We start from the raw sequence: 24,813 nt of genomic DNA on the forward strand, positions 1-24,813 counted from the left end.
ACTAGGTAGATTCTGGAAGGAGAAAGACCTCCCTGGGGACTTATTTGTCTCTTATATTTGTGGTACAAGGTTCCACTCCAACAAAACTTCCAAAAGTTTCAGGCTCTGTGTGCTTTCTTTTTATTTTCTGTCCATTTTGAATATACCATTAATTCCATGTTCAGAGAGATTCTTGCACTAAGCAGACTTAAGTAGCAGAAACGGATTCAAGAAAAAAAAATTTTTAAATAGAATAATGTGGAGGAAGGGAAAAAAAAGAATAACTCAAGGACAAAAGTCATTACTGCAAGTTGCAGTCAAGGTAGAAGCCAACTAAGGGGAATATTTCCTGGTGGAGGCTCAGTGCCAAATGCAGAAGGTAAATGAAGCAGCTCAAGAAAGAGAATTAAAAACAAGTAATTCTCTCAGTTCAAGGCTGGAGAATAAGCAAAAAGCAACTGAGAATACATCAGTGTATGAAGAGAAGTACGAAATAAGGCGGGGAAGGTAAGGAGGAAAGTTTGAAAAACAAGGAACTGCTAGAGAGAAGAGAAATGTAATTTCCCAACATGAGATCTAGTCAATGCACAGAGTTGTCAAAAGACAGAAAGCAACAATATAATGGAAAGACAAGATACAGAAGATCTTAGAACCAACTACCAACAGGAAGAGATTTGGGGCAAATGTACCTGTTCTGTGAACTTGACGTGGGGGGCTGTGTCTGATTCACCACTCTATTCCCAGTTCTGGCACTTAGTAAATGCAATGAATATCATTTTGGAAGAGATTATGAGCATCTCAAAATAGAGATACTCAATTTGAGTAAGAAATGAATACCAAAGAGGAAGCGTTACCTGCAATTGATGAGCTCGGAACTAAAGTGAGGAGGAGTCATTACAACAGTAAAAGTTTTAGAAACAAGCTGATTAAAAACAGTCAAAGAGAATAAAATATGGCATTTCTACTAAAAAAGGACAATAATCCTTTTTGGATTACTGTAGAAAGGAGAAAGATGGGGAATTGTGCAAGCAATGCTGCACTTCACAAATACTCTTTAATGAAAATGTCAGTAAATCTGTGGGGGGGGTTTGTTTTTGTTTTTAATTTATTTATTTAACTTATTTATTTTTGGCTGCCTTAGTTCTTCGTTGCTGTGCGCAGCTTTCTCTAGTTGCAGCGAGCTGGGGCTACTCTTCGTTGCAGTGCGCAGGCTTCTCATTGCACTGGCTTCTCTCTTTGTGGAGCACAGGCTTTAGGCGCACGGGCTTCAGTAGTTGCGGCATGTGGGCTCAGTAGTTGTGGCTCAGGGGCTCTAGAGCACAGGCTCAGCAGTTGTGGCACACAGGCTTAGCTGCTCCACAGCATGCGGGATCTTCCCGGACCAGGGCTCGAACCCGTGTCCCCTGCACTGGCAGGCGGATTCTTAATCACTGCGCTACCAGGGAGGCCCCGTGTTGTTTTTTTAAAAGAGACGTTGGCATAAATCCTTTGGCCTGTCTCTGTTGTCCTGCAGGTTACAAAAATGCTCATCCCTGGGTTCTCCCTGCTTCCTCTTATAATATCCTCCCTTAGGGTTTTCCTCACTTTCTACTGTAACAACCAAAGCAAATAACTTGTTTCTATTCCCCCCACTAAGTATTTATTCCCCTTCTTGATAGGTCCTCAATTTTGCTGAAGCCAACTGTGTTCTACTATTTATTTTCTCAAGCCTGGTCTTCAGCTTTCACAGGCTCGGCAGTATCTGAACTAACATTAGGTAGAGGAGGGCAGGGAAAATGAAGCACAAACCAGCCAGCTCTCCTGCTTGTACAAGGTCTGTTAGGTGAAGAGGTTGGAACAACCAGCTACAAGAGGCAGCATATGGTGGGAAGAGCCCTAGACCCCCTGATCCAGGCTGAAGTCAACAGCTGTGGGGTCTAGTCGCGGCTTCAAGACACCAATGTTAGACAAGTCATATAACCTCTCTGAGCCTCATCTGTAAAATGCAGCTAAAAATACCTTTAACTACCTACTTCACAAGAGGTCAGGAGATTCAAATTAGATAGTTTTTGTGAAAGTGCTCTGAAAATGGTTAAATGTTATTTTTTAAAAAATCACTTCACATTCCTGTGAGATATCTGCCTCCAAAATAACAAACAGAAGTGCTGGCAGGTGCTTCTTTTCATCACTGGAGCCAAAACAAGCATGGCAAGATTACCCACTTCTTCACCATTCTGAGCCGTCGACAAAATCACAGGCATACTAAAAGTAAATGGGAAAAGTACCAACAAACAACAAGAGAAAAGTTAACAGAAGCCTCGCTTAAAGCTATTTTGAGAATGCTTCCTTATAGTCAGCTCAGGACAAATTTCTGCATTACAGGTTGGGTCTAGACTTCCTTTAGCTCCCTGAAGCCTGGAAGGGCACAGCGATGTCTCTGGCTAAGAGTGTCTATGAGGAGAACGGACAGAAAGATGAAGTGAAATAATAAATGCCTCTAGGCTTCTCCTTAAAGAGAGAGGGCAAGCCTCAGAGGTGAGGCCAAAATATCCAGTGTGAACACAGTGGAAAGGCCTCAGGTTGTGGAGTAGGAAAGATTTGGGTTTCAGTCCTGGCTTGGCCACTTACTGACGGGGCAAGCCCATCTTTCAGTCAGATTTTCATCTGCTAAGTGAGGAATACTATCTACTTCAAAGGGATATTCTGATGATTAAAAGAGAGAAGGTATGTAAAGCACCTGGCACAGAACAAGTGCTTAATACATAATAGCAGGATAGGCTATTAGGCAAAATAAAACTTCCCCGAAAACAAAAAATTTCAAGACATCTCCTATTCAAACCTGGAGGCTTATACCCTAATAGCAGTGGCTCTCAAATGGGGAGATTCTGCCCCCCTCGCCAGGAGACATCTGACAATATTTGCAGACATTGTTGGTTGTCATGACTCCAGGGTACTACTGGCATCTAGTGGGTAGAGGCCAAGGATGCTGTTAAACACCCTACAATGCACAGGACAGTCTCCCACAATAAATAATAATCTAGCCCAAAACACTTACAGTGCCAAGACTGAGAATCCTGCCATACAGCAGGGGTTCTCAGGTACACAATCTGAGTAAGCGACTTCAGCTTTCTTAGCCCTAGTTCCCTCATCAGCAATATGCGAATAAATTGACCTGTGCGCCCTACATCGCCAGGCCTTCGGAAGGATCAAATGGAATAACGGATGAGAAGCATTTCACCATTATAGCTTTCAAAATAATGCAAAGGCACCCACTTATTGGGCAAAGGTAGAAGCACGGATATAGTGGGGGAGTGTGGGGTGTGACGGGGTAGAATTCTTTGGGAATGATACCATCTAAAGAGGGCCCTCTTGCCAATCTACTTCAGTAAAGCTTGGCTAGAACAGGGGAGTGCTCATGAATAGTGATGGGCTAGAAGCACTTCCCAGGAAGAGGAGGGAGGGAGATAGAGCGTGGGAAGTGGGCACAGGCTTATCAAAGAAGAGCTAACAGATTTGAGGAAGTGAGACAACGCTTGGTATCTTAGACTGCTCAGGCTGCCTGAGTGGCTTAAACAACAGAAATTTATCTTCTCACAGTTCTGGAGGCTGGAAGTCCAAGATCAAGGTTCCAGCAGGGTTCAGTTTTGGTTGAGAGCTCCCTTCTTGGCTTGCAGATGTGTTCTCACCTGGCCAGGAGTGGAGTGGAGGGTGGATCTTCCTCTTTCCTCTCCCCACTCTTCTTATAAGGCCACCAATTCTACTGGTTAGGGCTCTACCATATGACCTCATTTAACCTTAGTCACCTCCTTAAAGGCCTTATCTCCAATAAAGTCACACAGGGAGCTAGGGCTTCAACATATGAATTTTAGGGGAGGGGACACAATTCTGTTCAGAGAACTTGGGCACACATCAGACATAGCTGAGGAATCACTATGGCCTCAGAGATGAGGACCCAGATGTTAATTCAATGCTTTTCTGTGGTTATGGTCACCAAATCTTTTCTTTTCCAGCTGCCTTCTCTACGAGGTATCCAGTCAATTAACTCCTGCAACTCTTTTTTTTTTTTTGGCCACGCTGCACAGCATGCAGGATCTTAGTTCCCCGACCAGGGATCGAACCCGCACCCCCTGCAGTGGAAGTGCAGAGTCTTAACCACTGGACCACCAGGGAAGTCCCTCCTGCAACTCTTCATGTAGGTGTCTCAGGCATCCTGTGGACTTCCGGGGTCAACGCAGAATCCTCCTCTTATCTGTGTCCTAGTCCTCAAATGTCTGAGATCCATCAGGTCATGGGTTTCCAACATTGTCTAATCACAATCACTTTAGGCGTGGTTCTCAATTTTGGAAGCTGTTAAAAAAGTTCACCCCAGACCAGTTCAATTAGAACCTCTGGAGGTAGGACTTGGGCATCGGTCATTTTTAAATCTCCCCAAGTAATTCCAATAAGCTGCCACCGTTGAGGACCACTGATTATAGAGAAGTGTGTGTGTACTGTCCCCCTCCCCTCAGATTCCAATTTAGTTGTTCTAGAGTGGGGCCCAGGAATCTGTATTTTTAAGCAATTCCCCAGCTGATTCTGACTATCAGCCAGGTTTAGGATAGGTTACTACCTTCCTGAAGCTAAACTGCCTACCCCCACTTGCCCTGTAACGATTCATTTCTGTGGCTATACATAAGCTTTACAGATGCAGATTTTATTTCCTTCCTCCTCTTTGTAGCAAATCACTTTGGGGACAGCTCTTCACATGCACCAAAAGACACTGCTTAAAGGAGAGAGTTTTCTGAAAACATGAAGGGAAGCAGCAGAAGAAACCAAATGGGGCTTTTAAAAAAGTGTGCAGCTTGCCAAGGGAGAGAGCAAGAAATCTGGGAAAGATAAAGGAAGGAGTGGGAGTGGGGATGGAGATGAGGTCACAGGGACGAAAAACGGGGTTGACAGGTTTCAACAGCAAATTAACGAACACACAGTAAGTCAACGGCCCCAGAAGTTGTAGGTGAAGGGCCTTGCTTCGGGCAAAAGAGATAACAGGCAACAGCATCTTCTGGTATAGCCCCTGCCCCCATCCTGACCTCACCCATCTTCACCCTTACTCTCCAACAATACTTCCCTCAGGAAAGGATGCCATGGACTCAACCACACCAAGCTAGAACAGTATTTTAATAGGGGACCATGACAATAAACCAAAAGAATAGGGCTGAAAAGACAGAATTTCAGGCGCATTTACTGAATGGAGAGGGAGAGGAGAGCGGATAAGCCTTTCTTAGCTTTCTGGTAACTCCCACCATCACAGCACTCTTTACTTGCTGAATCCTGGTGGCTATTAACTATGATGCTTATTGTGTAGCTCTCTGACACGAACATAAAAATGAGGTGATTACCAACATCCAGGCATCCCTGATGAAAACCTCAACGTAGACAGAAAGGTCACATCACAGACTTGACAAATTTTAAAGAGAGCACTGCAGCCTGTGTACATCACCAGCCATGGATGTTAAGTTTTCCTTATAGAAATTGAAAGTCAAGACACTTGGATTCCAAGTCAAACCCACTCTCACACTCTCTGCTTAAAATCTCTATCTGTAAAACAGGAAAATTCCAAGGATAACTTGATTGAATTTGGCCAGTGGAAACAAAAGTAGGAAGAAAGGGAGGCAAGACATCAAGAAGAAGGTTAAGCAATATATTTTTTAAAGTATTCTCTCCATAGAAAGTCAAGTTAAATATGTTTTGAGTTAGTTACTATTTAGATAATATAGAAAATGAACTAATCACAGAAGAAAAGACTTACATACATTTTAGTGACAACAGCAGTCTTTACCTTATCATTTAGAAGTGGTTTGATCTCTGTGAGTTGAACATCCTGAAGTTCATCCATGAGGACAGATTAGAGTAGAGGATTCTCAAGAGTAAATCAGTAACTCTGAAACAGAAGAGAAGTGAAGCAAAAAGCTTAAACTAGGAGCTGGAAACATAACAGTCACACTACATCCATTCATTCAAATATTAGAGCTTAGTATGTGTCATGCGTGGCTCAGGGTGCTGAAGACACATTAGACTAGATGCTTAGGGCAAACAGACTCTAAAGTGGCCTCCGTGATCTCTGTACCGCCTAGCATTCACACCCATGCATAATTTCCCACCCCACCAATTGAGTGTGGGTGGGACCCATGGCTTGCTTTTAGCCATTAGAATATGGCAAAAGTGATGGAATGTACATGAGTATCTGTGTATGATTACATTGCAAAAATATTTAACATCTGTCTTGTGGAGAGACACACTTTCCCCTGCTGGTTTTGAAGAAGCAAGTTGGCGTGTTGTGAGAGGGCCATGCGGTAAGAAACAGCCTCTAGCCAAAAGAGCAAGAAACTGGGATGCTCAGTCCAACCACTTGCAAGGAAAGGACGGCTGCCAACAACCATACGGGCCTGGAAGTGGATCCTTCCCCAGTCGAGCCTCAGATGAGAAGCCAGCCCTGACCGGAACCTTGACTGCAGCCTTGCAGAGGCCCCAGTCAACCCAGCTGGAATCCCAACCCCCTGAAACTGAGATGATAAATATGTGTTGTTTTAAACCACTAAGGTTGCAGTAATATTTTTATGCAGCAACAGATACTTAATACAATAGTCTTTGCCCTCGTGGAAAATCCATTTTAGTTACTTTGCATAAGTAAAAGAACAACACTGCTCACAGTTACACTTCAGAAAGCAACAGTTTGGAGGGTGGATTAAGGGAGAACAAAAATTGAAGGTTAATGCTGTAGCCTAGGATAAACAGATAAACCAAGGCTAAGCTCACCAGCCTTCACCTGGGGAACCAAAGCAGTAGATGGAGAGTATGGTAGCCAGCCTCCACCATGGCCTCCAATGAGCCCAAGGGTCCTTGACTCCTGATATCTGCACTCATGTGTAATCTCCCATCCAAAAACATCAGGGATGGCCTGTGTAAGTAACAGAATATGGCAGAAGCAACAGTATGTGATTTCTGAAGCGACAATATACAAGGCACTATAATTTCTGTTTTAAGACACTGTAGTCCTGATTCATTAGCTCTGGGGGAAGCCAGTCACCATATAGTGAGGACATTCAAATAGCCCTCTGGGGAAGAGAACCAACTTGTCAGAACCAACCTACCAGCCATGTGAGTGAGCCACCTCGCAAATGGATCCTCCAGCCCCAGTCAAGACTGCAGATGACGGCAGCCCTGGAGACATCTGACTGCAACCTCAGGAGAGATCCTGAGCTGCCCTGCCCAGCCTGCTCCCCAATTCCTGACCCAGGACCATGAGACATAATATATAACTTTGTTTTGGAGTGATTTATTACATAGCGATAGATAACTAACACAGAGAGGGAGAAGTTAGGGAAAGCTGGAATAGAGAGGCAGAGCCTCCATCCTACTGTACAGGAAGCCATGGGCAGAGGCTGCAGATACTGGATACTGCATGCAAGTGATTCCCACCCAGACTCCAAAGCTCTAGGCTTCATCTCCTCTGCCTTGGCCCTGCAGGAAAAATGCTAAATTCATGAGGTGGGAATTCAGACATTCAACAACCGTTTATTGAGTACTCACTGTGCAAAGCATTATGGACGATATAAGGAAGGTCCCTGCCTTCCAGGAGCTTACTAAAGAGTAGAGACGACAGCTATCTATAAAGCTAACTACAAAATGAGAAGTAAGAAGAAGAGCCAGAGGAGTTCAAAGGAGGAGCAATTACTTCTGATTGGTGGGAATCCTTCACAAGATACTACTTTATAATATTAATCCCCTTTTCTGTTTTTCCCTCCAGAGGTAGGATGTATGGCTTTGACTTGGTTAGCTATGGAGAGGGTATGTGTTCCAGGCAAACTCTTAACTATTAATGACCAATACGCCAAAATAAATCCTGCTCTCGGCTGACTAACAAAACCTCTTCTACCATTACTCTGAAGAACCCAGAGGGTGCCAACAGGGACCACTGCTCAAACTATGGACCCCACCTGCCAACATGAGGACCCCAAACATTTGTGCCAGTTAGACAGCACAAGCCCGATATTAAACCTCCCTGTAGGACGTGGTTCTTTTCTCAGATCCCAGGTATTCTATAAACTTGATTGAGCTACTGAATGCCCAGAAACTGAATGTTTATTTTATTTTATTTTCATATCAGTCACACTTCAAAACGGGATGAGATGGCTTGAACGTTTTATCACCAATTTCCACCAGCATCTAAAATTTCTCTTTTACAGTCCCCACTTCAACCCAGTTAACTCCCAAAATATTGGCCTAACTGGGATCTACTCACTCTCTTTATTAATCACACTATAAATTGTGGCTACTTTTCATTTGGATTTCACTACTTATCAGTAATTTAAAATGGCAATTTCAAACTTCTTCTTCCTATTTAAAAGTAACGTGGGCTCACTTTAGAAAATGCGGAAACCATAGAATAATGAAAAGATGTTTTACTCACAGCCCTTCCTTCTAAAAACCACCGCTGTTAACATTTTAGTCTATCTCCATTTTCCCCTCAGGTAAAATGGTGATTTCCTGAAACTGTTTTTCCAACCCACCTCTTTATTCCTTACTTTAATTCACTCATGTGAAAGCAGGGCACTGCAAGATGTTAATTTTTCAAATGTGACTCCACGGGGGGAGGCCTGTCAAGGAGCCTCAGGGACAGAGGGAAGCCTGCGGCGCCGCCAAAGTGACGCATTCACCTAGTGTTCCCATGCATTATTTAAAGATGAAGAAATATGCAGTGTGTGCCAGGACAAACACTTAAACAAGGGCACAAATTAAGTGAGAAGGTTGTCCCTGTCATCCAGGCACAATGCAGTCAAGGGAGGACACTGTGACTTAGGAACTGGCAACAAGACAGTAGATGTTCACCTTCCACATCACAGGGGACCCAACATGTTCTTCCAGAGACTCAGAGGATACTCAATTTTTGCTCAGTTCTCACTGCCCTTGAACCCTTGCCAATGAGCAGTTTTATAACACCTATGAGAAAACTAAGATCACATGGTGGAAAACTCCATCTCCAGATCCCTCAGCTCCACAGACTGGCTCCCTCCTGGGGATCTAAGGCCTGCAGTGCCCTCATCCGCACAAATGATATGGCTGCCAGTTCCCATCCTGGAACTAAGAGCTATTAATATTTTTAAGAGGCTAGTAGGGATTTTATAAACTGAAGTAGATAAGAACTCTTTTCCAGTTTTATGAGATAGAGGGGAGAGTGACAAGTAAAGAACAGCCATCCTCAAACTGAGGAAGCAAACCCCGTATCAAAAGGCTAGAAAGGGAAAGAGGAAAAGTATACTCTGTGCCAGAAATTATAACCTAAAGACATTATGTTTAATTCTCCTCCTCCCAGAGGTTATGTTTAACACTCCTCCCAAGTAGATATCTTCATTTCTTACTTTATAAGCAAAAAACTTAGGCTTAGAGAAGTTAAGTGACTTTTCCAATATCCACATCTAAGGAAGTAACAAGGCAAGGATTTAAAAACCTTTGCTTTTCCCACTATACCATAATGTCTATGCCAGACCCCCATCTACTGGTTGTAGGACCCTGGGCAGGTTTCCTCCACTCTCCCCACAGAGGCACCTCCTTGAAATAAAGGTGACAGAAACTCAGAGCAATCCTATACCACCAATGACTCAGATGCCTCAGACTGAAGGTTTGAGTCATCACACCAGGACAAGAACTCTCATTATCTCAGTAGTTAGCTGAGGACAAGGAGAACAAGAAATGAGTAGGGAAAAGTGAAGCAAAATCCCAGTTATTACTTGGTACCCAGTTTCTGAAAAGAGGGCTATTTCTTGCTTGTTTTCAGTATTATGAGCCTCAAACTTTAATGTACAATCAATCACCTGGGGATCTTGTTTAGGATCTCAGGTATAATCAGTTTTGAGCAATGACAGTCCAATATATGACCTCATCAGCTGAGGAGAAGTGGGGATCATCTGAGGTGAAGGTGAAGAAATGAAGGGCTTGATTATTAGCAACAATCCTTAATAGAGACGACGAGGACGGGGTAGAGATAGACTCTGTTAATCTAATTTCATGCTGCCTTCAACCAAAAATGATTTCAATAAATTAGATGGGATTTTTACAATATTCAACAGGCCAGACCAACTAGAGGGGGAATACATTGGAGAAAGAGAGAAGATTGCTGCAGAAATCTAGCTGAAAGATGACAAGAGTCTGACCATGCTATTGGAATCACAGAGATAAAGAAAAAGGGAGATAGCCTCATTCACCAGAGGGCAGAGAGCAGAAGCAAGAACTAAAATTCTGCACCCAGTGGAAGGAAAACCACATTCACAGAGAGATAGACAAGATGAAAAGGCAGAGGACTTTGTACCAGATGAAGGAACAAGATAAAACCCCAGAAAAACAACTAAATGAAGTGGAGACAGGCAAACTTCCAGAAAAAGAATTCAGAATAATGATAGTGATGATCCAGGACCTCGGAAAAAGAATGGAGGCAAAGATCGAGAAGACGCAAGAAATGTTTAACAAAGACCTAGAAGAATGAAAGAACAAAGACGTAGAAGAGTTAAAGAACAAACAAAAAGAGATGAACAATACAATAACTGAAATGAAAAATATACTAGAAGAAATCAATAGCAGAATAACTGAGGCAGAACGGATAAGTGACCTGGAAGACAGAATGGTGGAATTCACTGCTGCGGAACAGAATAAGAAAAAAGAATGAAAAGAAATGAAGACAGCCTAAGAGACCTCTGGGACAACATTAAATGCAACAACATTCGCATTATAGGGGCCCCAGAAGGAGAAGAGAGAGAGAAAGGACCCAAGAAAATATTTGAAGAGATTATAGTCGAAAACTTCCCTAACATAGGAAAGGAAAGAGCCACCCAAGTCCAGGAAGCACAGAGAGTCTCATACAGGATAAACACAAGGAGAAACATGTCGAGACACATAGTAATCAAATTGGCAAAAATTAAAGACAAAGAAAAATTATTGAAAACAGCAAGGGAAAAATGACAAATAACATACAAGGGAATTCCCATAAGGTTAACAGCTGATTTCTCAGCAGAAGCTCTACAAGCCAGAAGGGAGTGATATGATATACTTCAAGTGATGAAAGGGAAGAACCTACAACCAAGATTACTCTACTCGGCAAGGATCTCATTCAGATTCGATGGAGAAATTCAAAGCTTTACAAACAAGCAAAAGCTAAGAGAATTCAGTAGCACCAACCAGCTCTACAACAAATGCTAAAGGAACTTCCCTAAGTGGGAAACACAAGAGAAGAAAAGGACTTACAAAACAAACGCAAAACAATTAAGAAAATGGTCATAGGAATATACATATTGATAATTACCTTAAACATGAATGGATTAAATGCTCCAACCGAAAGACACAGGCTTGCTGAATGGATACAAACACAAGACCCATATATATGCTGTCTACAAGAGACCCACTTCAGACCTAGGGACACATACAGACTGAAAGTGAGGGGATGGAAAAAGATATTCCATGCAAATGGAAATCAAAAGAAAGCTGGAGTAGCAATACTCATATGAGATAAAATAGACTTTAAAATAAAGAATGTACAAGAGACAAGGAAGGACACTACATAATGATCAAGGGATCAATCCAAGAAGAAGATATAACAATTATAAATATATATGCACTCAACATAGGAGCACCTCAATACATAAGGCAACTGCTAAGAGCTATAAAAGAGGAAATCGACAGTAACACAGTAATAGTGGGGGACTTCAACACTTCACTTACACCAATGGACAGATCATCCAAACAGAAAATTAATAAGGAAACAAAAGCTTTAAACGACACAATAGACCAAATAGATTTAATGGATATTTATAGGACATTCTACCCCAAAACAGCAGATTACACTTTCTTCTCAAGTGCACAGGGAACATTCTCCAGGATACATCACATCTTGGATCACAAATGAAGCATCAGTAAACTTAAGAAAATTGAAATCATATCAAGCATCTTTTCTGACCACAACGCTATGAGATTAGAAATCAATTACAGGGAAAAAATTGTAGAAAACACAAACACATGGAGGCTAAAAAATACATTACTAAATAACAAAGAGATCACTAAAGAAATCAAAGAGGAAATCAAAAATACCTAGAGACAAATGACAATGAAAACACGATGATCCAAAACCTATGGGATGCAGCAAAAGCAGTTCTAAGAGGGAAGTTTATAGCAATACAAGCCTACCTCAAGGAACAAGAAAAATCTCAAATAAACAACCTAACCTTACACCTAAAGGAACTAGAGAATGAAGAACAAACAAAACCCAAAGTTAGCAGAAGGAAAAAAATCATAAATATCAGAGCAGAAATAAATGAAATAGAAACAATAGCAAAGATCAATAAAACTAAAAGCTGGTTCTTTGAGAAGATAAACAAAATTGATAAACCATTAGCCAGACTCATCAAGAAAAAGAGGGAGAGGACTCAAATCAATAAAATTAGAAATGAAAAAGAAGAAGTCACAACAGAGACTGCAGAAATACAAAGCATCCTAAGAGACTACTACAACCAACTCCATGCCAATAAAATGGACAGGCTGGAAGAAATGGACAAATTCTTAGAAAGGTATAACCTTCCAAGGCTGAACCAGGAAGAAATAGAAAATGTGAACAGACCAATCACAAGTAATAAAATTGAAACTGTGATGAAAAATCTTCCAACAAACAAAAGTCCAGGACCAGATGGTTTCACAAGTGAATTCTATCAAACATTTAGAGAAGAGCTAACACCCATCCTTCTCAAACTCTTCCAAAAACTTGCAGAGGAAGGAAAACTCCCAAACTCATTCTATGAGGCCACCATCCCCCTGATACCAAAACCAGACAAAGATACTACAAAAAAGAAAATTACAGACCAATATCACTGATGAATATAGATGCAAAAATCCTCAACAAAATAGTAGCAAACAGAATCCAACAACACATTAAAAGGATCATACACCATGGTCAAGTGTGAATTATCCCAGGGATGCAAGGATTCTTCAATATATGTAAATCAATCAATGTGATCAACCATATTAACAAATTGAAGAATAAAAACCATATGATCATCTCAATAGATGCAGAGAAAGCTTTTGACAAAATTCAACATCCATTTATTATAAAAACTCTCCAGAAAGTGGGCATAGAGGGAACCTACCTCAACATAATAGAGGCCATATACGACAAACCCACAGCAAACATCATTCTCAATGGTGAGAAACTGAAAGCATTTCCTCTAAGATCAGGAGCGAGACAAGGATGTCCACTCTCACCACTAGTATTCAACATAGTTTTGGAAGTCCTAGCCACGACAATCAGAGAAGAAAAAGAAATAAAAGGAATACAAACTGGAAAAGAAGTAAAACTGTCACTGTTTGCAGATGACATGATACTACACATAGAGAATCCTAAAGATGCCACCAGAAAACTACTAGAGCTCATCAATGAATTTGGTAAAGTTGCAGGATACAAAATTAATGCACAGAAATCTCTTGCATTCCTATACACTAACAATGAAAGATCAGAAAGAGAAATTAAGGAAACTATCCCATTCACCATTGCAACGAAAAGAATAAAATAGCCAGGAATAAACCTACTTAAGGAAGAAAAAGACTTGAACTCAGAAAACTATAAGACACTGATGAAAGAAATCAAAGATGACACAAACAGATGGAGAGATATACCATGTACTTGGATTGGAAGAATCAATTTGTGAAAATGATTTTACAACCCAAAGCAACCTACAGATTCAGTGCAATCCCTATCAAGTTGCCAGTGGCGAATTTTACAGAACTAGAACAAAAAGTCTTAAAATTTTTATGGAGAGACAAAAGACCGCAAGTAGCCAAAGCAGTCTTTTTTTTTTTTTTTTTTTGTGGTACCCGGGCTTCTCACTGTTGTGGCTTCTCCCGCCGCGGAGCACAGGCTCCGGACACGCAGGCCCAGCAGCCATGGCTCACGGGCCCAGCCACTCCACGGCATGTGGGATCTTCCCGGACCAGGGCACGAACCCGTGTCCCCTGCATCGGCAGGCGGACTCTTCAGCCACTGCGCCACCAGGGAAGCCCGCCAAAGCAGTCTTGAGGGAAAAAAACGGAGCTGGAGAAATCAGACTTCCTGACTTCAGACTATACTACAAAGCTACAGTCATCAAGACAATATGCTACTGGCACAAAAACAGAAATATAGATCAATGGAACAGGATAAAAAGCCCAGAGATAAACCCATGCACCTATGGTCAACTAATATATGACAAAGGAGGCAAGGATATACAATGGAGAAAAGACAGTCTCTTCAATAAGTGGTGCTGGGAAAACTGGACGGCTACATGTAAAAGAATGAAATGAGATCACTCCCTAACACCATACACAAAAATAAACTCAAAATGGATTAGAGACCTAAATGTAAGACCGGACACTATAAAACTCTTAGAGGAAAACATAGGATGAACACTCTTTGACATAAATCACAGCAAGATCTTTTTTGATCTGCCTTCTAGAGTTATGGAAATAAAAACAAAAATAAACAAATGGGACCCAATGAAACCTAAAACCTTTTGCAAAGCAAAGAAAACTACAAACAAGACGAAAAGACAACCCTCAGAATGGGAGAAAATATTGGCAAGCAAATCAACGGACAAAGGATGAATCTCCAAAATATATAAACAGCTCATGCAGCTCAATATTAAAAAAACAAACAACCCAATCCAAAAATGGGCAGAAGACCTAAATAGACATTTCTCCAAAGAAGATATACAGATGGCCAAGAAGCACATGAAAAGCTGCTCAACATCACTAATTATTAGAGAAATGCAAATCAAAACTACAGTGAGGTACCACCTCACAGCAGTCAGAATGGCCATCATCAAAAAATCTACAAACAAGAAATGCTGGAGAGGGTGTGGAGAAAAGGAACCCTCTTGCACTGCTGGTGGGAATGTAAATTGATACAGCCACTATGGACAACAGTATGGAGGTTCCTTAAAAAACTAAAAATAGAACTACCATATGACCCAGCAATCCCACTCCTGGGCATATACCCAGAGAAAACCATAATTCAAAAAGACACGGGCACCCCAATATTCACTGCAGCAGTATTTACAATAGCCAGGTCATGGAAGCAACCTAAATGCCCATCAACAGGCGAATGGATAAAGAGGATGTGGTATATATATACAATGGAATATTACTCAGCCATATAAAGGAATGAAACTGGGTCATTTGTGGAGACGTGGATGGATCTAGAGACTGTCACACAGAGTGAACTAAGTCAGAAAGAGAAAAACAAATATCGCATATTAACGCATATATGTGGAACCTAGAAAAATGGTACAGATGAACCGGTTTGCAGGGCAGAAATAGAGACACAGATATAGAGAACAAACGTATGGACACCAAGGGGGGAAAGTGGTAGGGGGGGTGGTGGTGGTGTGATGAATTTGGAGATTGGGAGATTCTTATTCTAATAAGAACCTGCTGTATAAAAAATAAATAAAATTCAAAAAAAAAAAGGAGATCTGGGGTATATGGCTGGTAAAAAATAGTCTGAGATCAGAGAAGAGCCAGATTTTGCCAAGGTTTCTAGGGATAAAAGAATGATGGCACTGTTAACGGAAATGGGGGAACTGAGATACAATACCAGAGAAATTGGTGAAAAAAACACTTTTGAACCAGAGCTGAAATTTGGGCTTCCAAGAGATACACAGGTAGGAGTGAGAATTAGTGAGGAAAATCTGTAGGCGCTCACCAAACCAGAGACAAGGAGGAGCTGCAGGCCCTGAGTTCTTCTGAAAGACAGCTCAGTGACGGAAAAGAAACAAAGAAAAAGAAAACTCAGAGGGACTTCCCTAGTGGCCTAGTGGATAAGACTCCGTGCTCCCAAGGCAGGGGTCCTGGGTTCGATCCGTGGTCAGGGAACTAGATCTCACATGCATGCCGCAACTAAGAGTTTGCATGCCACAACTAAGGAGCCCGCGTGCCGCAACTAAGGCCTGGCACAACCGGAAAAAAAAGCTCAGAGATGCAAGAGGAAAAGCAGAAATACAATGTCAAAGAAGCCAAGGAAGAAGACCAAGTTACATGGAAGGGGAGGGAAACTGTCAAATGCTGAAGCAGAAAAGAGGAGGAGGACTAAGAAAGGGCCATTAGCGGGAATTCCCTGGCAGGCCAGTAATTAGGACTCCACGCTCTCACTGCTGGGGGCCTGGGTTCAATCCCTGGTTCAGGAACTAAGATCTCACAAGCTGTGCGGCATGGCCAAAAAACAAAAAAAAAAGGGGGGAGCTTCCCTGGTGGTGCAGTGGTTGAGAGTCCGCCTGCCAATGCAGGGGACACGGGTTCGTGCCCCGGTCCGGAAGATCCCACATGCCGCAGAGCAGCTGGGCCCGTGAGCCATGGCCACTGGGCCTGTGCGTCCAGAGCCTGTGCTCCGCAGTGGGAGAGGCCACAGCAGTGAGAGGCCTGCGTACCGCCCCCCCCACCAAAAAAAATACAGTGTATAGTTTAGAAAGCCAATACTATGTATAGTTCCTTATTGTCTTTTTAAAGTAGCAAAACAATGTTTTTAAGCCCTGGAAATCTCAGTGAGTTTTTCTGACTAAATAAACAGTGTAGAGTAAGATAAAAGCCTGAGACCCTCATGTCCCTGGAATGAGGCCAAGGGCAGCCTCCCACTGATTTGCTGAGTGACCTTCAGCTAATCGTTGAACCTCATTAGACTGATAACTGGGTGACCTCGTAGGATTATAGTAAGAGCCCTGTGAAGCAGAGGATAGGGGAGTGCTTACCCTGGGGAACATGTAAAGTACGACATTTACAGGGAGCTTTTGGGTCACAGAATGTCAGTCCTATCAGGGGCCTAAGATGTCATCCTGCCCAGCCTTTTCTCTTGACAGATGGGGAAACTGAGGTCCAGAAAGGAGAAATGCTTTGCCTAGTGCCACTCAGCTAGGTAGGGGCCCACCTAGGTCTAGAGTCCACATCTGATGCGCTCTTTCCATGACTAGAAGAATCAGGGTTTTGGTGCAATAATTAAAAGTCAGTAATCTTGATGATCTTTAAAGGCCCTCTCAGTGCTGACTCTGAGTATCAAAGAACACTGGTGTCTCTCTTGGTCATTTTTGCCTGCATTTAAATTCAGAAATGTCATTTTCTAGATGTTTAATAAGTCATAGTCATGGGCTTTTTAGCATGGAGTACTGAATCTTATTTTTTCTAGATTTTAATGCCATTGACTTTCCCTGTCAAAAGACAATGGCCCGGACTTCCCTGGTGGCACGGTGGTTAAGAATCCTCCTGCCAATGCAGGGGACGCGGGTTTGATCCCTGGTCCGGGAAGATCCCACATGCTGCGGAGCAACTAAGCCCATGCACCACAACTGCTGAGCCTGCGCTCTAGAGACCGTGAGCCACAACTACTGAGCCCGCGTGCCACAACTGCTGAAGCCCGCGTGCGTAGAGCCCGTGTTCCACAGCAAGAAAAGCCACCACGATGAGAAGCCCGCGCATTGCGAAGAAGAGTAGCCCCCGCTCGCTGCAACTAGAGAAAGCCTGTGCGCAGCAGTGAAAACCCAACCCAGCCAAAGATTTAAAAAATAATAATAAAATAAATAAATAAATTTATTTTTTAAAAAAAAGATAATGCCCCCCCCCTTACTTTTTTTTTGCGGTACGCGGGCCTCTCACCGCTGTGGCCTCTCCCACTGCGGAGCACAGGCTCCGGACGTGCAGGCTCAGCGGCCATGGCTCACGGGCCCAGCCGCTCCGTGGCATGTGGGATCCTCCCAGACCGGGGCACGAACCAGTGTCCCCTGCATCGGCAGGCAGACTCTCAACCACTGCGCCACCAGGGAAGCCCTACACTGTCTTATTTTGTAGCTTTTCCCTATGACCCAGGTAATTTGTTTGGCCTTCATCATGCTTTGCCAGGATGTACTGACACCCGGCCACTAGTTTGTATTCTAAGGGCAAAATCAGTCACTTTTGGTTTTGGCAAGATTGCAGGCAGATAACCAAACCAAAATGAAGGCAGCAAACGAGGGAGGCACACTAAGGAGACTGAGCTGGAAGGGGTCAGCTGGAGCTGGTGCTGAAGCAGTTATGACTGGAAAGCTGCAGGAAGTGGCCAGAGGACTGGCTGGGAAAGTGGACAGTGGTGTTCCTACAGCAAGCTGACTCACGTCCTCTCTTTTTACCTATAAACCCCTGGCTAAATGATTATTACAGCACTTTACAATTTAGGTTAAAGACCTACCATCTCATTGGATTATCACAATGGCACTGTGAGGTAAAACACTGGGGCACTGCATCATTTCTATCGCAGAGATGAGGAAACTGAGGCTTAAAGAGGTGAAATGGACTGACCAAAAAACACAACTAATAAATGCAACGGCTCGAACCAAAATCCAATTTTCTTCTGATCCCCAATGCTTATTACTCTATGCCCTGCACCACAGTTCCTCCCAGGTTATCACAGATGGAAAGACCTGGAGGTAAAAAGGAGAGAAATTCAGCTGATTGCCTCACTGCGCCCATCCCACACTAAGGACCGCTTTATCTCTGGTCCTCAGTTACACTGTGCAGTTAGGATCTGGCCACAGGCTCTAGGATTAAACCTTAATATGAAGTTAATAACAAGAAAGCCCAGATTTGGAACTGGAGTCTGCCTTCACCCATTAATTCAATTGAGTGGCGGAGATTAAGTCTATAAACAAATCACTACAGTTCGAGGCAGGATAAACATGAGCCTATGAATTGGACAAACTCTAAGGCATTTTCTCAACCTCAGCACCACTGATATTTCAGGCCAGATAATTCTTTGTTGTGGGGCTGTCCTGGGTAGCGTGTTTAGTAGCATCCCTTGCCTCCACCCACTGAATGCTAGCAGCACCCTCCTCCCACAGTTGTGACAACCAGGTATTGCCAAATGTCCTCTGGGGGCAAAATCAGCCCCAGCTGAGAACCACTGCTCTAAGGGTTACAGGGGTTTACAGCAAAGGTCACTCAATGCAGGTTGTGGTGCTGAGAAAAAGTTTCATGGAGGAGGTAATATTTGAACTGGACCTTGAAGAATAGATACCATTCCTATAGGTCAGGATGAGAGAATAAAAGAAGGAATGCCAGAAAGGGAGGAGAACGAAAAAGCAAGATGATGAGAAAGCACCGCTGGAAAACGTTCCAGTTTGGCAAGAGCAGAAGCTTGCTGTTGGTAATAGGTGACAAAGCTAAAAACGTCCACTGGAGTCAGGTCACAGAGAGCCATCCATCAACTAACAGTTACAAGATACACACCGTAATGAAATAGCCAACAATACAACATACTACACAGATGTTTAACAGTATACAAGTCAAACCAGTGGTATTTCCATGTGTCCCACCTACCCAGGAGGACAGAATGTTGCCTGGGTATCATGTCTTACATTGCATCTAGTGTTCACTACGTTTAGCCAGAGTTAAACGAAGCTTGGAACCAGTGCAGAAGTGGGAGAAATAACTAAGGACTGGGATGGTCAGGAGTTTCCCAAAGGAGTTAAGAGTGCTGGGCCTTGAATGGATATGTTCTGGATAGCTGGAAGGGAGGAGAGGACATTCCAGGTGAGGACGTTTGAGCTGGGAAAGAAATAAATGTACACAACATATCCAAGAGACACCAGGAAGAACAACGTAGTTGGGAAAGAAGACAAGGCTGGTCAGAACACAGAGCACATGACTCAGACATCACTGGACAATCACTGAGGGTTTCTGAGGAACAAAATGACACAGTTGTTTAAAACGCGGCATCTTGTCCAGCAGTTCTCTTAGCTACACATTAGAAAGACCTGGGGAGCTTCGAAGAACATCAATACCCAGGCCTCAACCCTAAGGATCCAATTTAATCGGGCTAAGACGGGGCCCAGGTATTGCCTTTAAAGCTCCACAGGTGATTCTTACATGCTGCTAGAACTGAGAACCACTGGTCTACAGTCATGCTGTCACTTTCAGATGAGAAAAGAGGCCTAGAAATTTAAGTGGTCTGCCTAGATTCACATAGTCGGCTGGGTGTAGGGTTGGGACTGGCATCTGGACTCCTATTCCAGGCTCTGAAAGATACCACAGAGTCCTGGGCTAGATTCCATACTTCAGTCTTTAAGAGGCACAATCTGATGACTTGCCTCTTAAGTTTTGCCAGGGTTAAAGCCTGAATTAATCGTATCATAAAACTATTAACTTAAGCATCCTCTCAAGTGTCTAGGGTAATGGATGTTGATTTCATTGCTGTCTCCTGAGGGCCCTTAGGAAAGGAAAGGGTCTCAGGAGACTCCCCAGAAAGCCAGATAAACAAGCCAAACCCCCGGCTCTGTGGAAGAAACAATGACTTTTTAAAATACAGCTCACTGACGTTTTGCACTGCATAAAGGAAAGTCTGGGTTACTCTTCACCAGGAAAATACTTTCAGAAATGCTATGCCATAAGCAGAGGTGGGGGACGGGGAGAGTGATCAAAGGCAGCTGCTTAAGCATGCCCACAGACCCTCATTTTATTTTGTTTTTTTGGGGTTTTTTTTTTGCGGTACGCGGGCCTTTCACTGTTGTGGCCTCTCCCGTTGCGGAGCACAGGCTCCGGACGCGCAGGCTCAGCGGGCCTTTCACTGTTGTGGCCTCTCCCGTTGCGGAGCACAGGCTCCGGACGCGCAGGCTCAGCGGCCCATGGCTCACAGGCCCAGCCGCTCCGCGGCATGTGGGATCTTCCCGGACCGGGGCACGAACCCGTGTCCCCTGCATCAGCAGGCGACTCTCAACCACTGAGCCACCAGGGAAGCCCCAGACCCTCATTTTAACAGTAAATCTCTCTATAGTCCTCAGCCCTGGATAAGGGCTGTCCACGCACCTTGTGTTTTTCTAAAAGGAAAAGAGTAGCACCCCTCACAATAGGCCCGCCTTCCTGTTGTGTCACTCCAGGATTCTGGCAGCAGGTGGTAAACGGGAGGTCTACAGAGACTGCCAAGCTGGGGATCTGAGTCTGCTTGTATAACCATTCTATTCATCCCAGGGTACTGGTACAGATAGCTATTAGAACAAAGCAACACACATCTAGGGGAGTTCTTGTTAATCCCAGACACCCATCAACCAGCTGAAGCTCTAACAAGGGGGTCATACTAAAGTCACTTTAGAAGCAGAAGCACTACCCTCTGTCTCCAGCTCTTGACACCAGGAAAGCTACTGCTGGCAAGGCTCTGGTACGTGCTCTTGGGATGGGTTCCAAGTTCCCACCAGCTATAAGATAGAATCCCTGAACACAATCTGTTCTTTAAGACAACGTGCGTGGAGGTAAAGGACAAATAAGAGCCCTAAGAGGCAATACTTAATACTCATACTAACTTGATGCTCATAAGATATTGATCACTGACTCTATGCCAGATACCAGAACAAGCAGTTTCATCCATTATTCCATTTTATTTTCCCACACACTTATAAGATAGTACTGTAATCTCCCCATTTTACAGATGAAGAAACTGAGGCTTGGGGAGGTTCTGTAATATGCCAAAGGTCACACAGCTAGCGAGGGGCAGAATAAGGATTTGCACCTGAGCACCTGCAGCTAGAGCTTGGGCAGCCTCTATAAACGACTTTTCCACTTGATGCCAACTGACCATTAATTCTTCTACTTATTTTTTTCAGCTTTGGCTACTGGAGTCTACCAGGATCTTAATGATCAAAGAATTTTGAAAACTGAGAAGCACCAAACAAAGTTTAGGTATTATTATTATCATCATTATTACTTCAATGAATAGGACAGACCCGCACCAATCTGGAAGTATTTGAAAAGCAATTACCCTGTGGACTGTCTAATCACCCTAAGTTACACTTTAGTCAACATCCTGGTTAAAAACCTGGGTCCCAGAAAGCCTGGTCCCCAGAGCTTTCTCAACTACAGGGATAAAGAGATAATAGCCTGATTCCTCTCTTCTCCTTTCTCTGCCAATTATTAGGTTTCAAATTAAATGGTTTTAGAGCTAAGAAATCTCACAATTTCAAAAAGCATTCATTTTTATCCTCAAGTTGAAAGTTCAGGCTTAAAAGATAAGGATAAAACTGTCATTTTTAATAAACAACTGTGTCTCTTTTGAAAGCAAATGGTATTTCTGGAAAGATTATCATATCACAACTACCAATTAAATGAAAAGCTGACATGACTTCTCTTAAGTTATCATTAGAAAAGAGAAGCAAGTTTTTATGAGCTAAATTTTCCTTATCCTGATATATGAGTTTTTGGGCCATCACACTCACAAACATAACTAGCTCCAAACCTGAAATAGCATTACCTTTAAAAAGATACTGCAAAATAACAACCAAAAAAACCTTAAAATAATGAGTAATAAAATCAAGTATGAAGAGTGGCTGTATCAGAAATTTATATTTGGTCAATTGAAAACTCAAACTGTAGACTGTGGGCATTTTTAGGTGGTAAAGGGATTACAATCAAATGATATAGCTAAACTCCTCTATTAGGGAAATTAATTTTAATTTTCTATATTGAATCTCTGAAGAATATAAAAAGTAGCACCTCCAAACAAAAAGTGGGGGAGGGTTTCCCTGGTAGCGCAGTGGTTGAGAGTCTGCCTGCCGATGCAGGGGACACAGGTTTGCGCCCCAGTCCGGGAAGATCCCACATGCCGCAGAGCAGCTGGGCCCGTGAGCCATGGCCGCTGAGCCTGCACGTCCGGAGCCTATGCTCCACAACAGGAGAGGCCACAACAGGGAGAGGCCCGCGTATCACACACACACACACAAAAAAGTGGGAGAGAAGGGACTTCCCTGGTGGTCCAGTGGTTAAAACTCTGTGCTCCCAATGCAGGGGGCCTGGATTCCATCTCTGGTCAGGGAACTAGATCCTGCATGCGTGCCGCAACTAAGAGCCCGCATGCCTCAACTAAAAAGATCCCGCATGTCACAACTAAGACCCAGTGCAGCTAAATAGATAGATAAATATTTATAAATACATTAGAATTAGCACTGTGATTAAAGAAAAAAAGTTTCATTTACCAAAGAAAGCCCTGGTAAATACTCATACTAAATCTAGTTAAGTTTTTGCGTGCTATTTTCAAGCAGTCTCTTAAAAAAACAAAAAGGTGGGACTGGGGGGGATGGTTTAAAAAGGTCTTTCAGAATAGATGACTGGACATCCAGTTCTGCAGTAAATCCAAATGTTATCAACCTTTGGACTTGAAAGTCCTTGATACACCCTTTCTTTTCATCATCTCTATTCAGGCTTGTCAATTTTTCTTCCAGAATCTCCCATTTGCCCTTTCCTTTTCTTTCTGACTGTCCTCACTTCTTGCCTGGATTTGCTCATTCATTCATCATTTACCAAGTGCTTATTATCTGCCACGCACAGAGCTAGACCCTTGTCCTTGAGCTTAGGAAGCTCACGTGATACTCAGCAGAGCTGCAATCTACCCATCTCGATCACCAGACTACAAGCTTTACCAAAGGCTTTGTATTTCCAGAACCAGCAGCAACTGGCATAGAGCAGACACTCTAAAAATGTTTGTTGTATGACACTAGATTACTTTAGCAAGCTCTTTTTTTAATCCATAAATATTTTAGTGCATATCTTCAAAAAGGACTCTTACTTTTCTTCCCTTTTTAAAATACAAAAGCTGTATGTGCACAATGCAAAAATAGTATTGAAAGGTATGCAGTGAAAGTGAATTCTCCAACCTCCTAAATCCCACTCCCAGAAATGACTACTATTACAATCTGGAATGTATCTTTCCAGAACTTTCCTATGCTGGTATATAACACACACACACACACACACACACACACACACTCTTACACTTTTTTGGCCCAAGTTCTTTGACAGTTTCTGACTCTAGCTTCTCAACTTTTTTTTTCTTTTTTTTTAAATAAATATATTTATTTATTTATTTTTGGCTCTGTTGGGTCTTTGTTGCTGCGCACGGGCTTTCTCTAGTTGTGGCGAGCGGGGGCTACTCTTCGTTTCAGTGTGTGGGCTTCTCATTGTCGTCGCTTCTCTTGTTGCGGAGCATGGGCCCTAGGCACGTGGGCTTCAGTAGTTGTGGCATGCGGGTTCAGTAGTTGTGGCTCACGGGCTCCAGAGCACAGGCTCAGTAGTTGTGGCACACAGGCTTAGTTGCTCCGCGGCATGTGGGATCTTCCCGAACCAGGGCTCCGAACCCATGTCCCCTGCATTGGCAGGCGGATTCTTAACCACTGCGCCACCAGGGAAGTCCCGCTTCTCAACTTTCTAATCCAGCTCAAGTTCTCAAAGTGCTGTCCCTGGATCAGAAGCATCGGCATCATCTGGGAACTTGTTAGCAATACAAATTCTCAGGTCCCACTCCAGACCTACTGAATCAGAATCTCTGGAGGTGGGGACCCCACAATCTGTGTTTTAATTAACTCTCCAGGTAATTCAGATGCACACTAATGGTTGAGAACCACTCCTCTAAAAGTCAAGCCACCTTGGTCAAGCTGGGTTTTTTTTTTTGGCTGCATTGGGTCTTCGTGTGCGGGCTTTCTCTAGTCGTGGTGAGTGGGGGCTACTCTTCATCGTGGTGCGCAGGCTTCTCATTGTGGTGGCTCCTCTTGTTGCAGAGCATGGGCTCTAGGCACATGGGCTTCAGTAGCTGTGGCTCGCGGGCTCAGTAGTTGTGGCTCACAGGCTCTAGAGCGCAAGCTCAGTAGCTGTGGCACATGGGCTTAGTTGCTCCGCGGCATGCGGGATCTTCCCGGACCAGGGCTCGAACCCGTGTCCCCTGCATTGGCAGGCGGATTCTTAACCACTGTGCCACCAGGGAAGCCCCAAGCCGGTTTTTTATTTTTATTGTCCCTTAAACATTATATTGTC

At 43.3% G+C, this 24,813-nt stretch overlaps 1 protein-coding gene across 3 annotated transcripts in view; it reads right to left on the bottom strand.

The window, feature by feature from the left end:
- NDRG3 (NDRG family member 3) overlaps positions 1-24,813 on the bottom strand; it is an 86,267-nt gene that overhangs the window by 58,617 nt on the left and 2,837 nt on the right. For all 3 annotated transcript variants that reach the window (XM_082858236.1, XM_082858234.1, XM_082858235.1), the window contains exon 2: positions 5,777-5,878. In XM_082858236.1, coding sequence (XP_082714362.1) covers positions 5,777-5,833 — 57 coding nt within the window. In that variant the 5' untranslated portion in view covers positions 5,834-5,878. The remainder of the gene's footprint in view (positions 1-5,776; positions 5,879-24,813) is intronic.

This window comes from Leucopleurus acutus, assembly GCF_964270905.1.
Source record: "Leucopleurus acutus genome assembly, chromosome: 16".
NCBI lineage: Eukaryota > Metazoa > Chordata > Mammalia > Artiodactyla > Delphinidae > Leucopleurus > Leucopleurus acutus.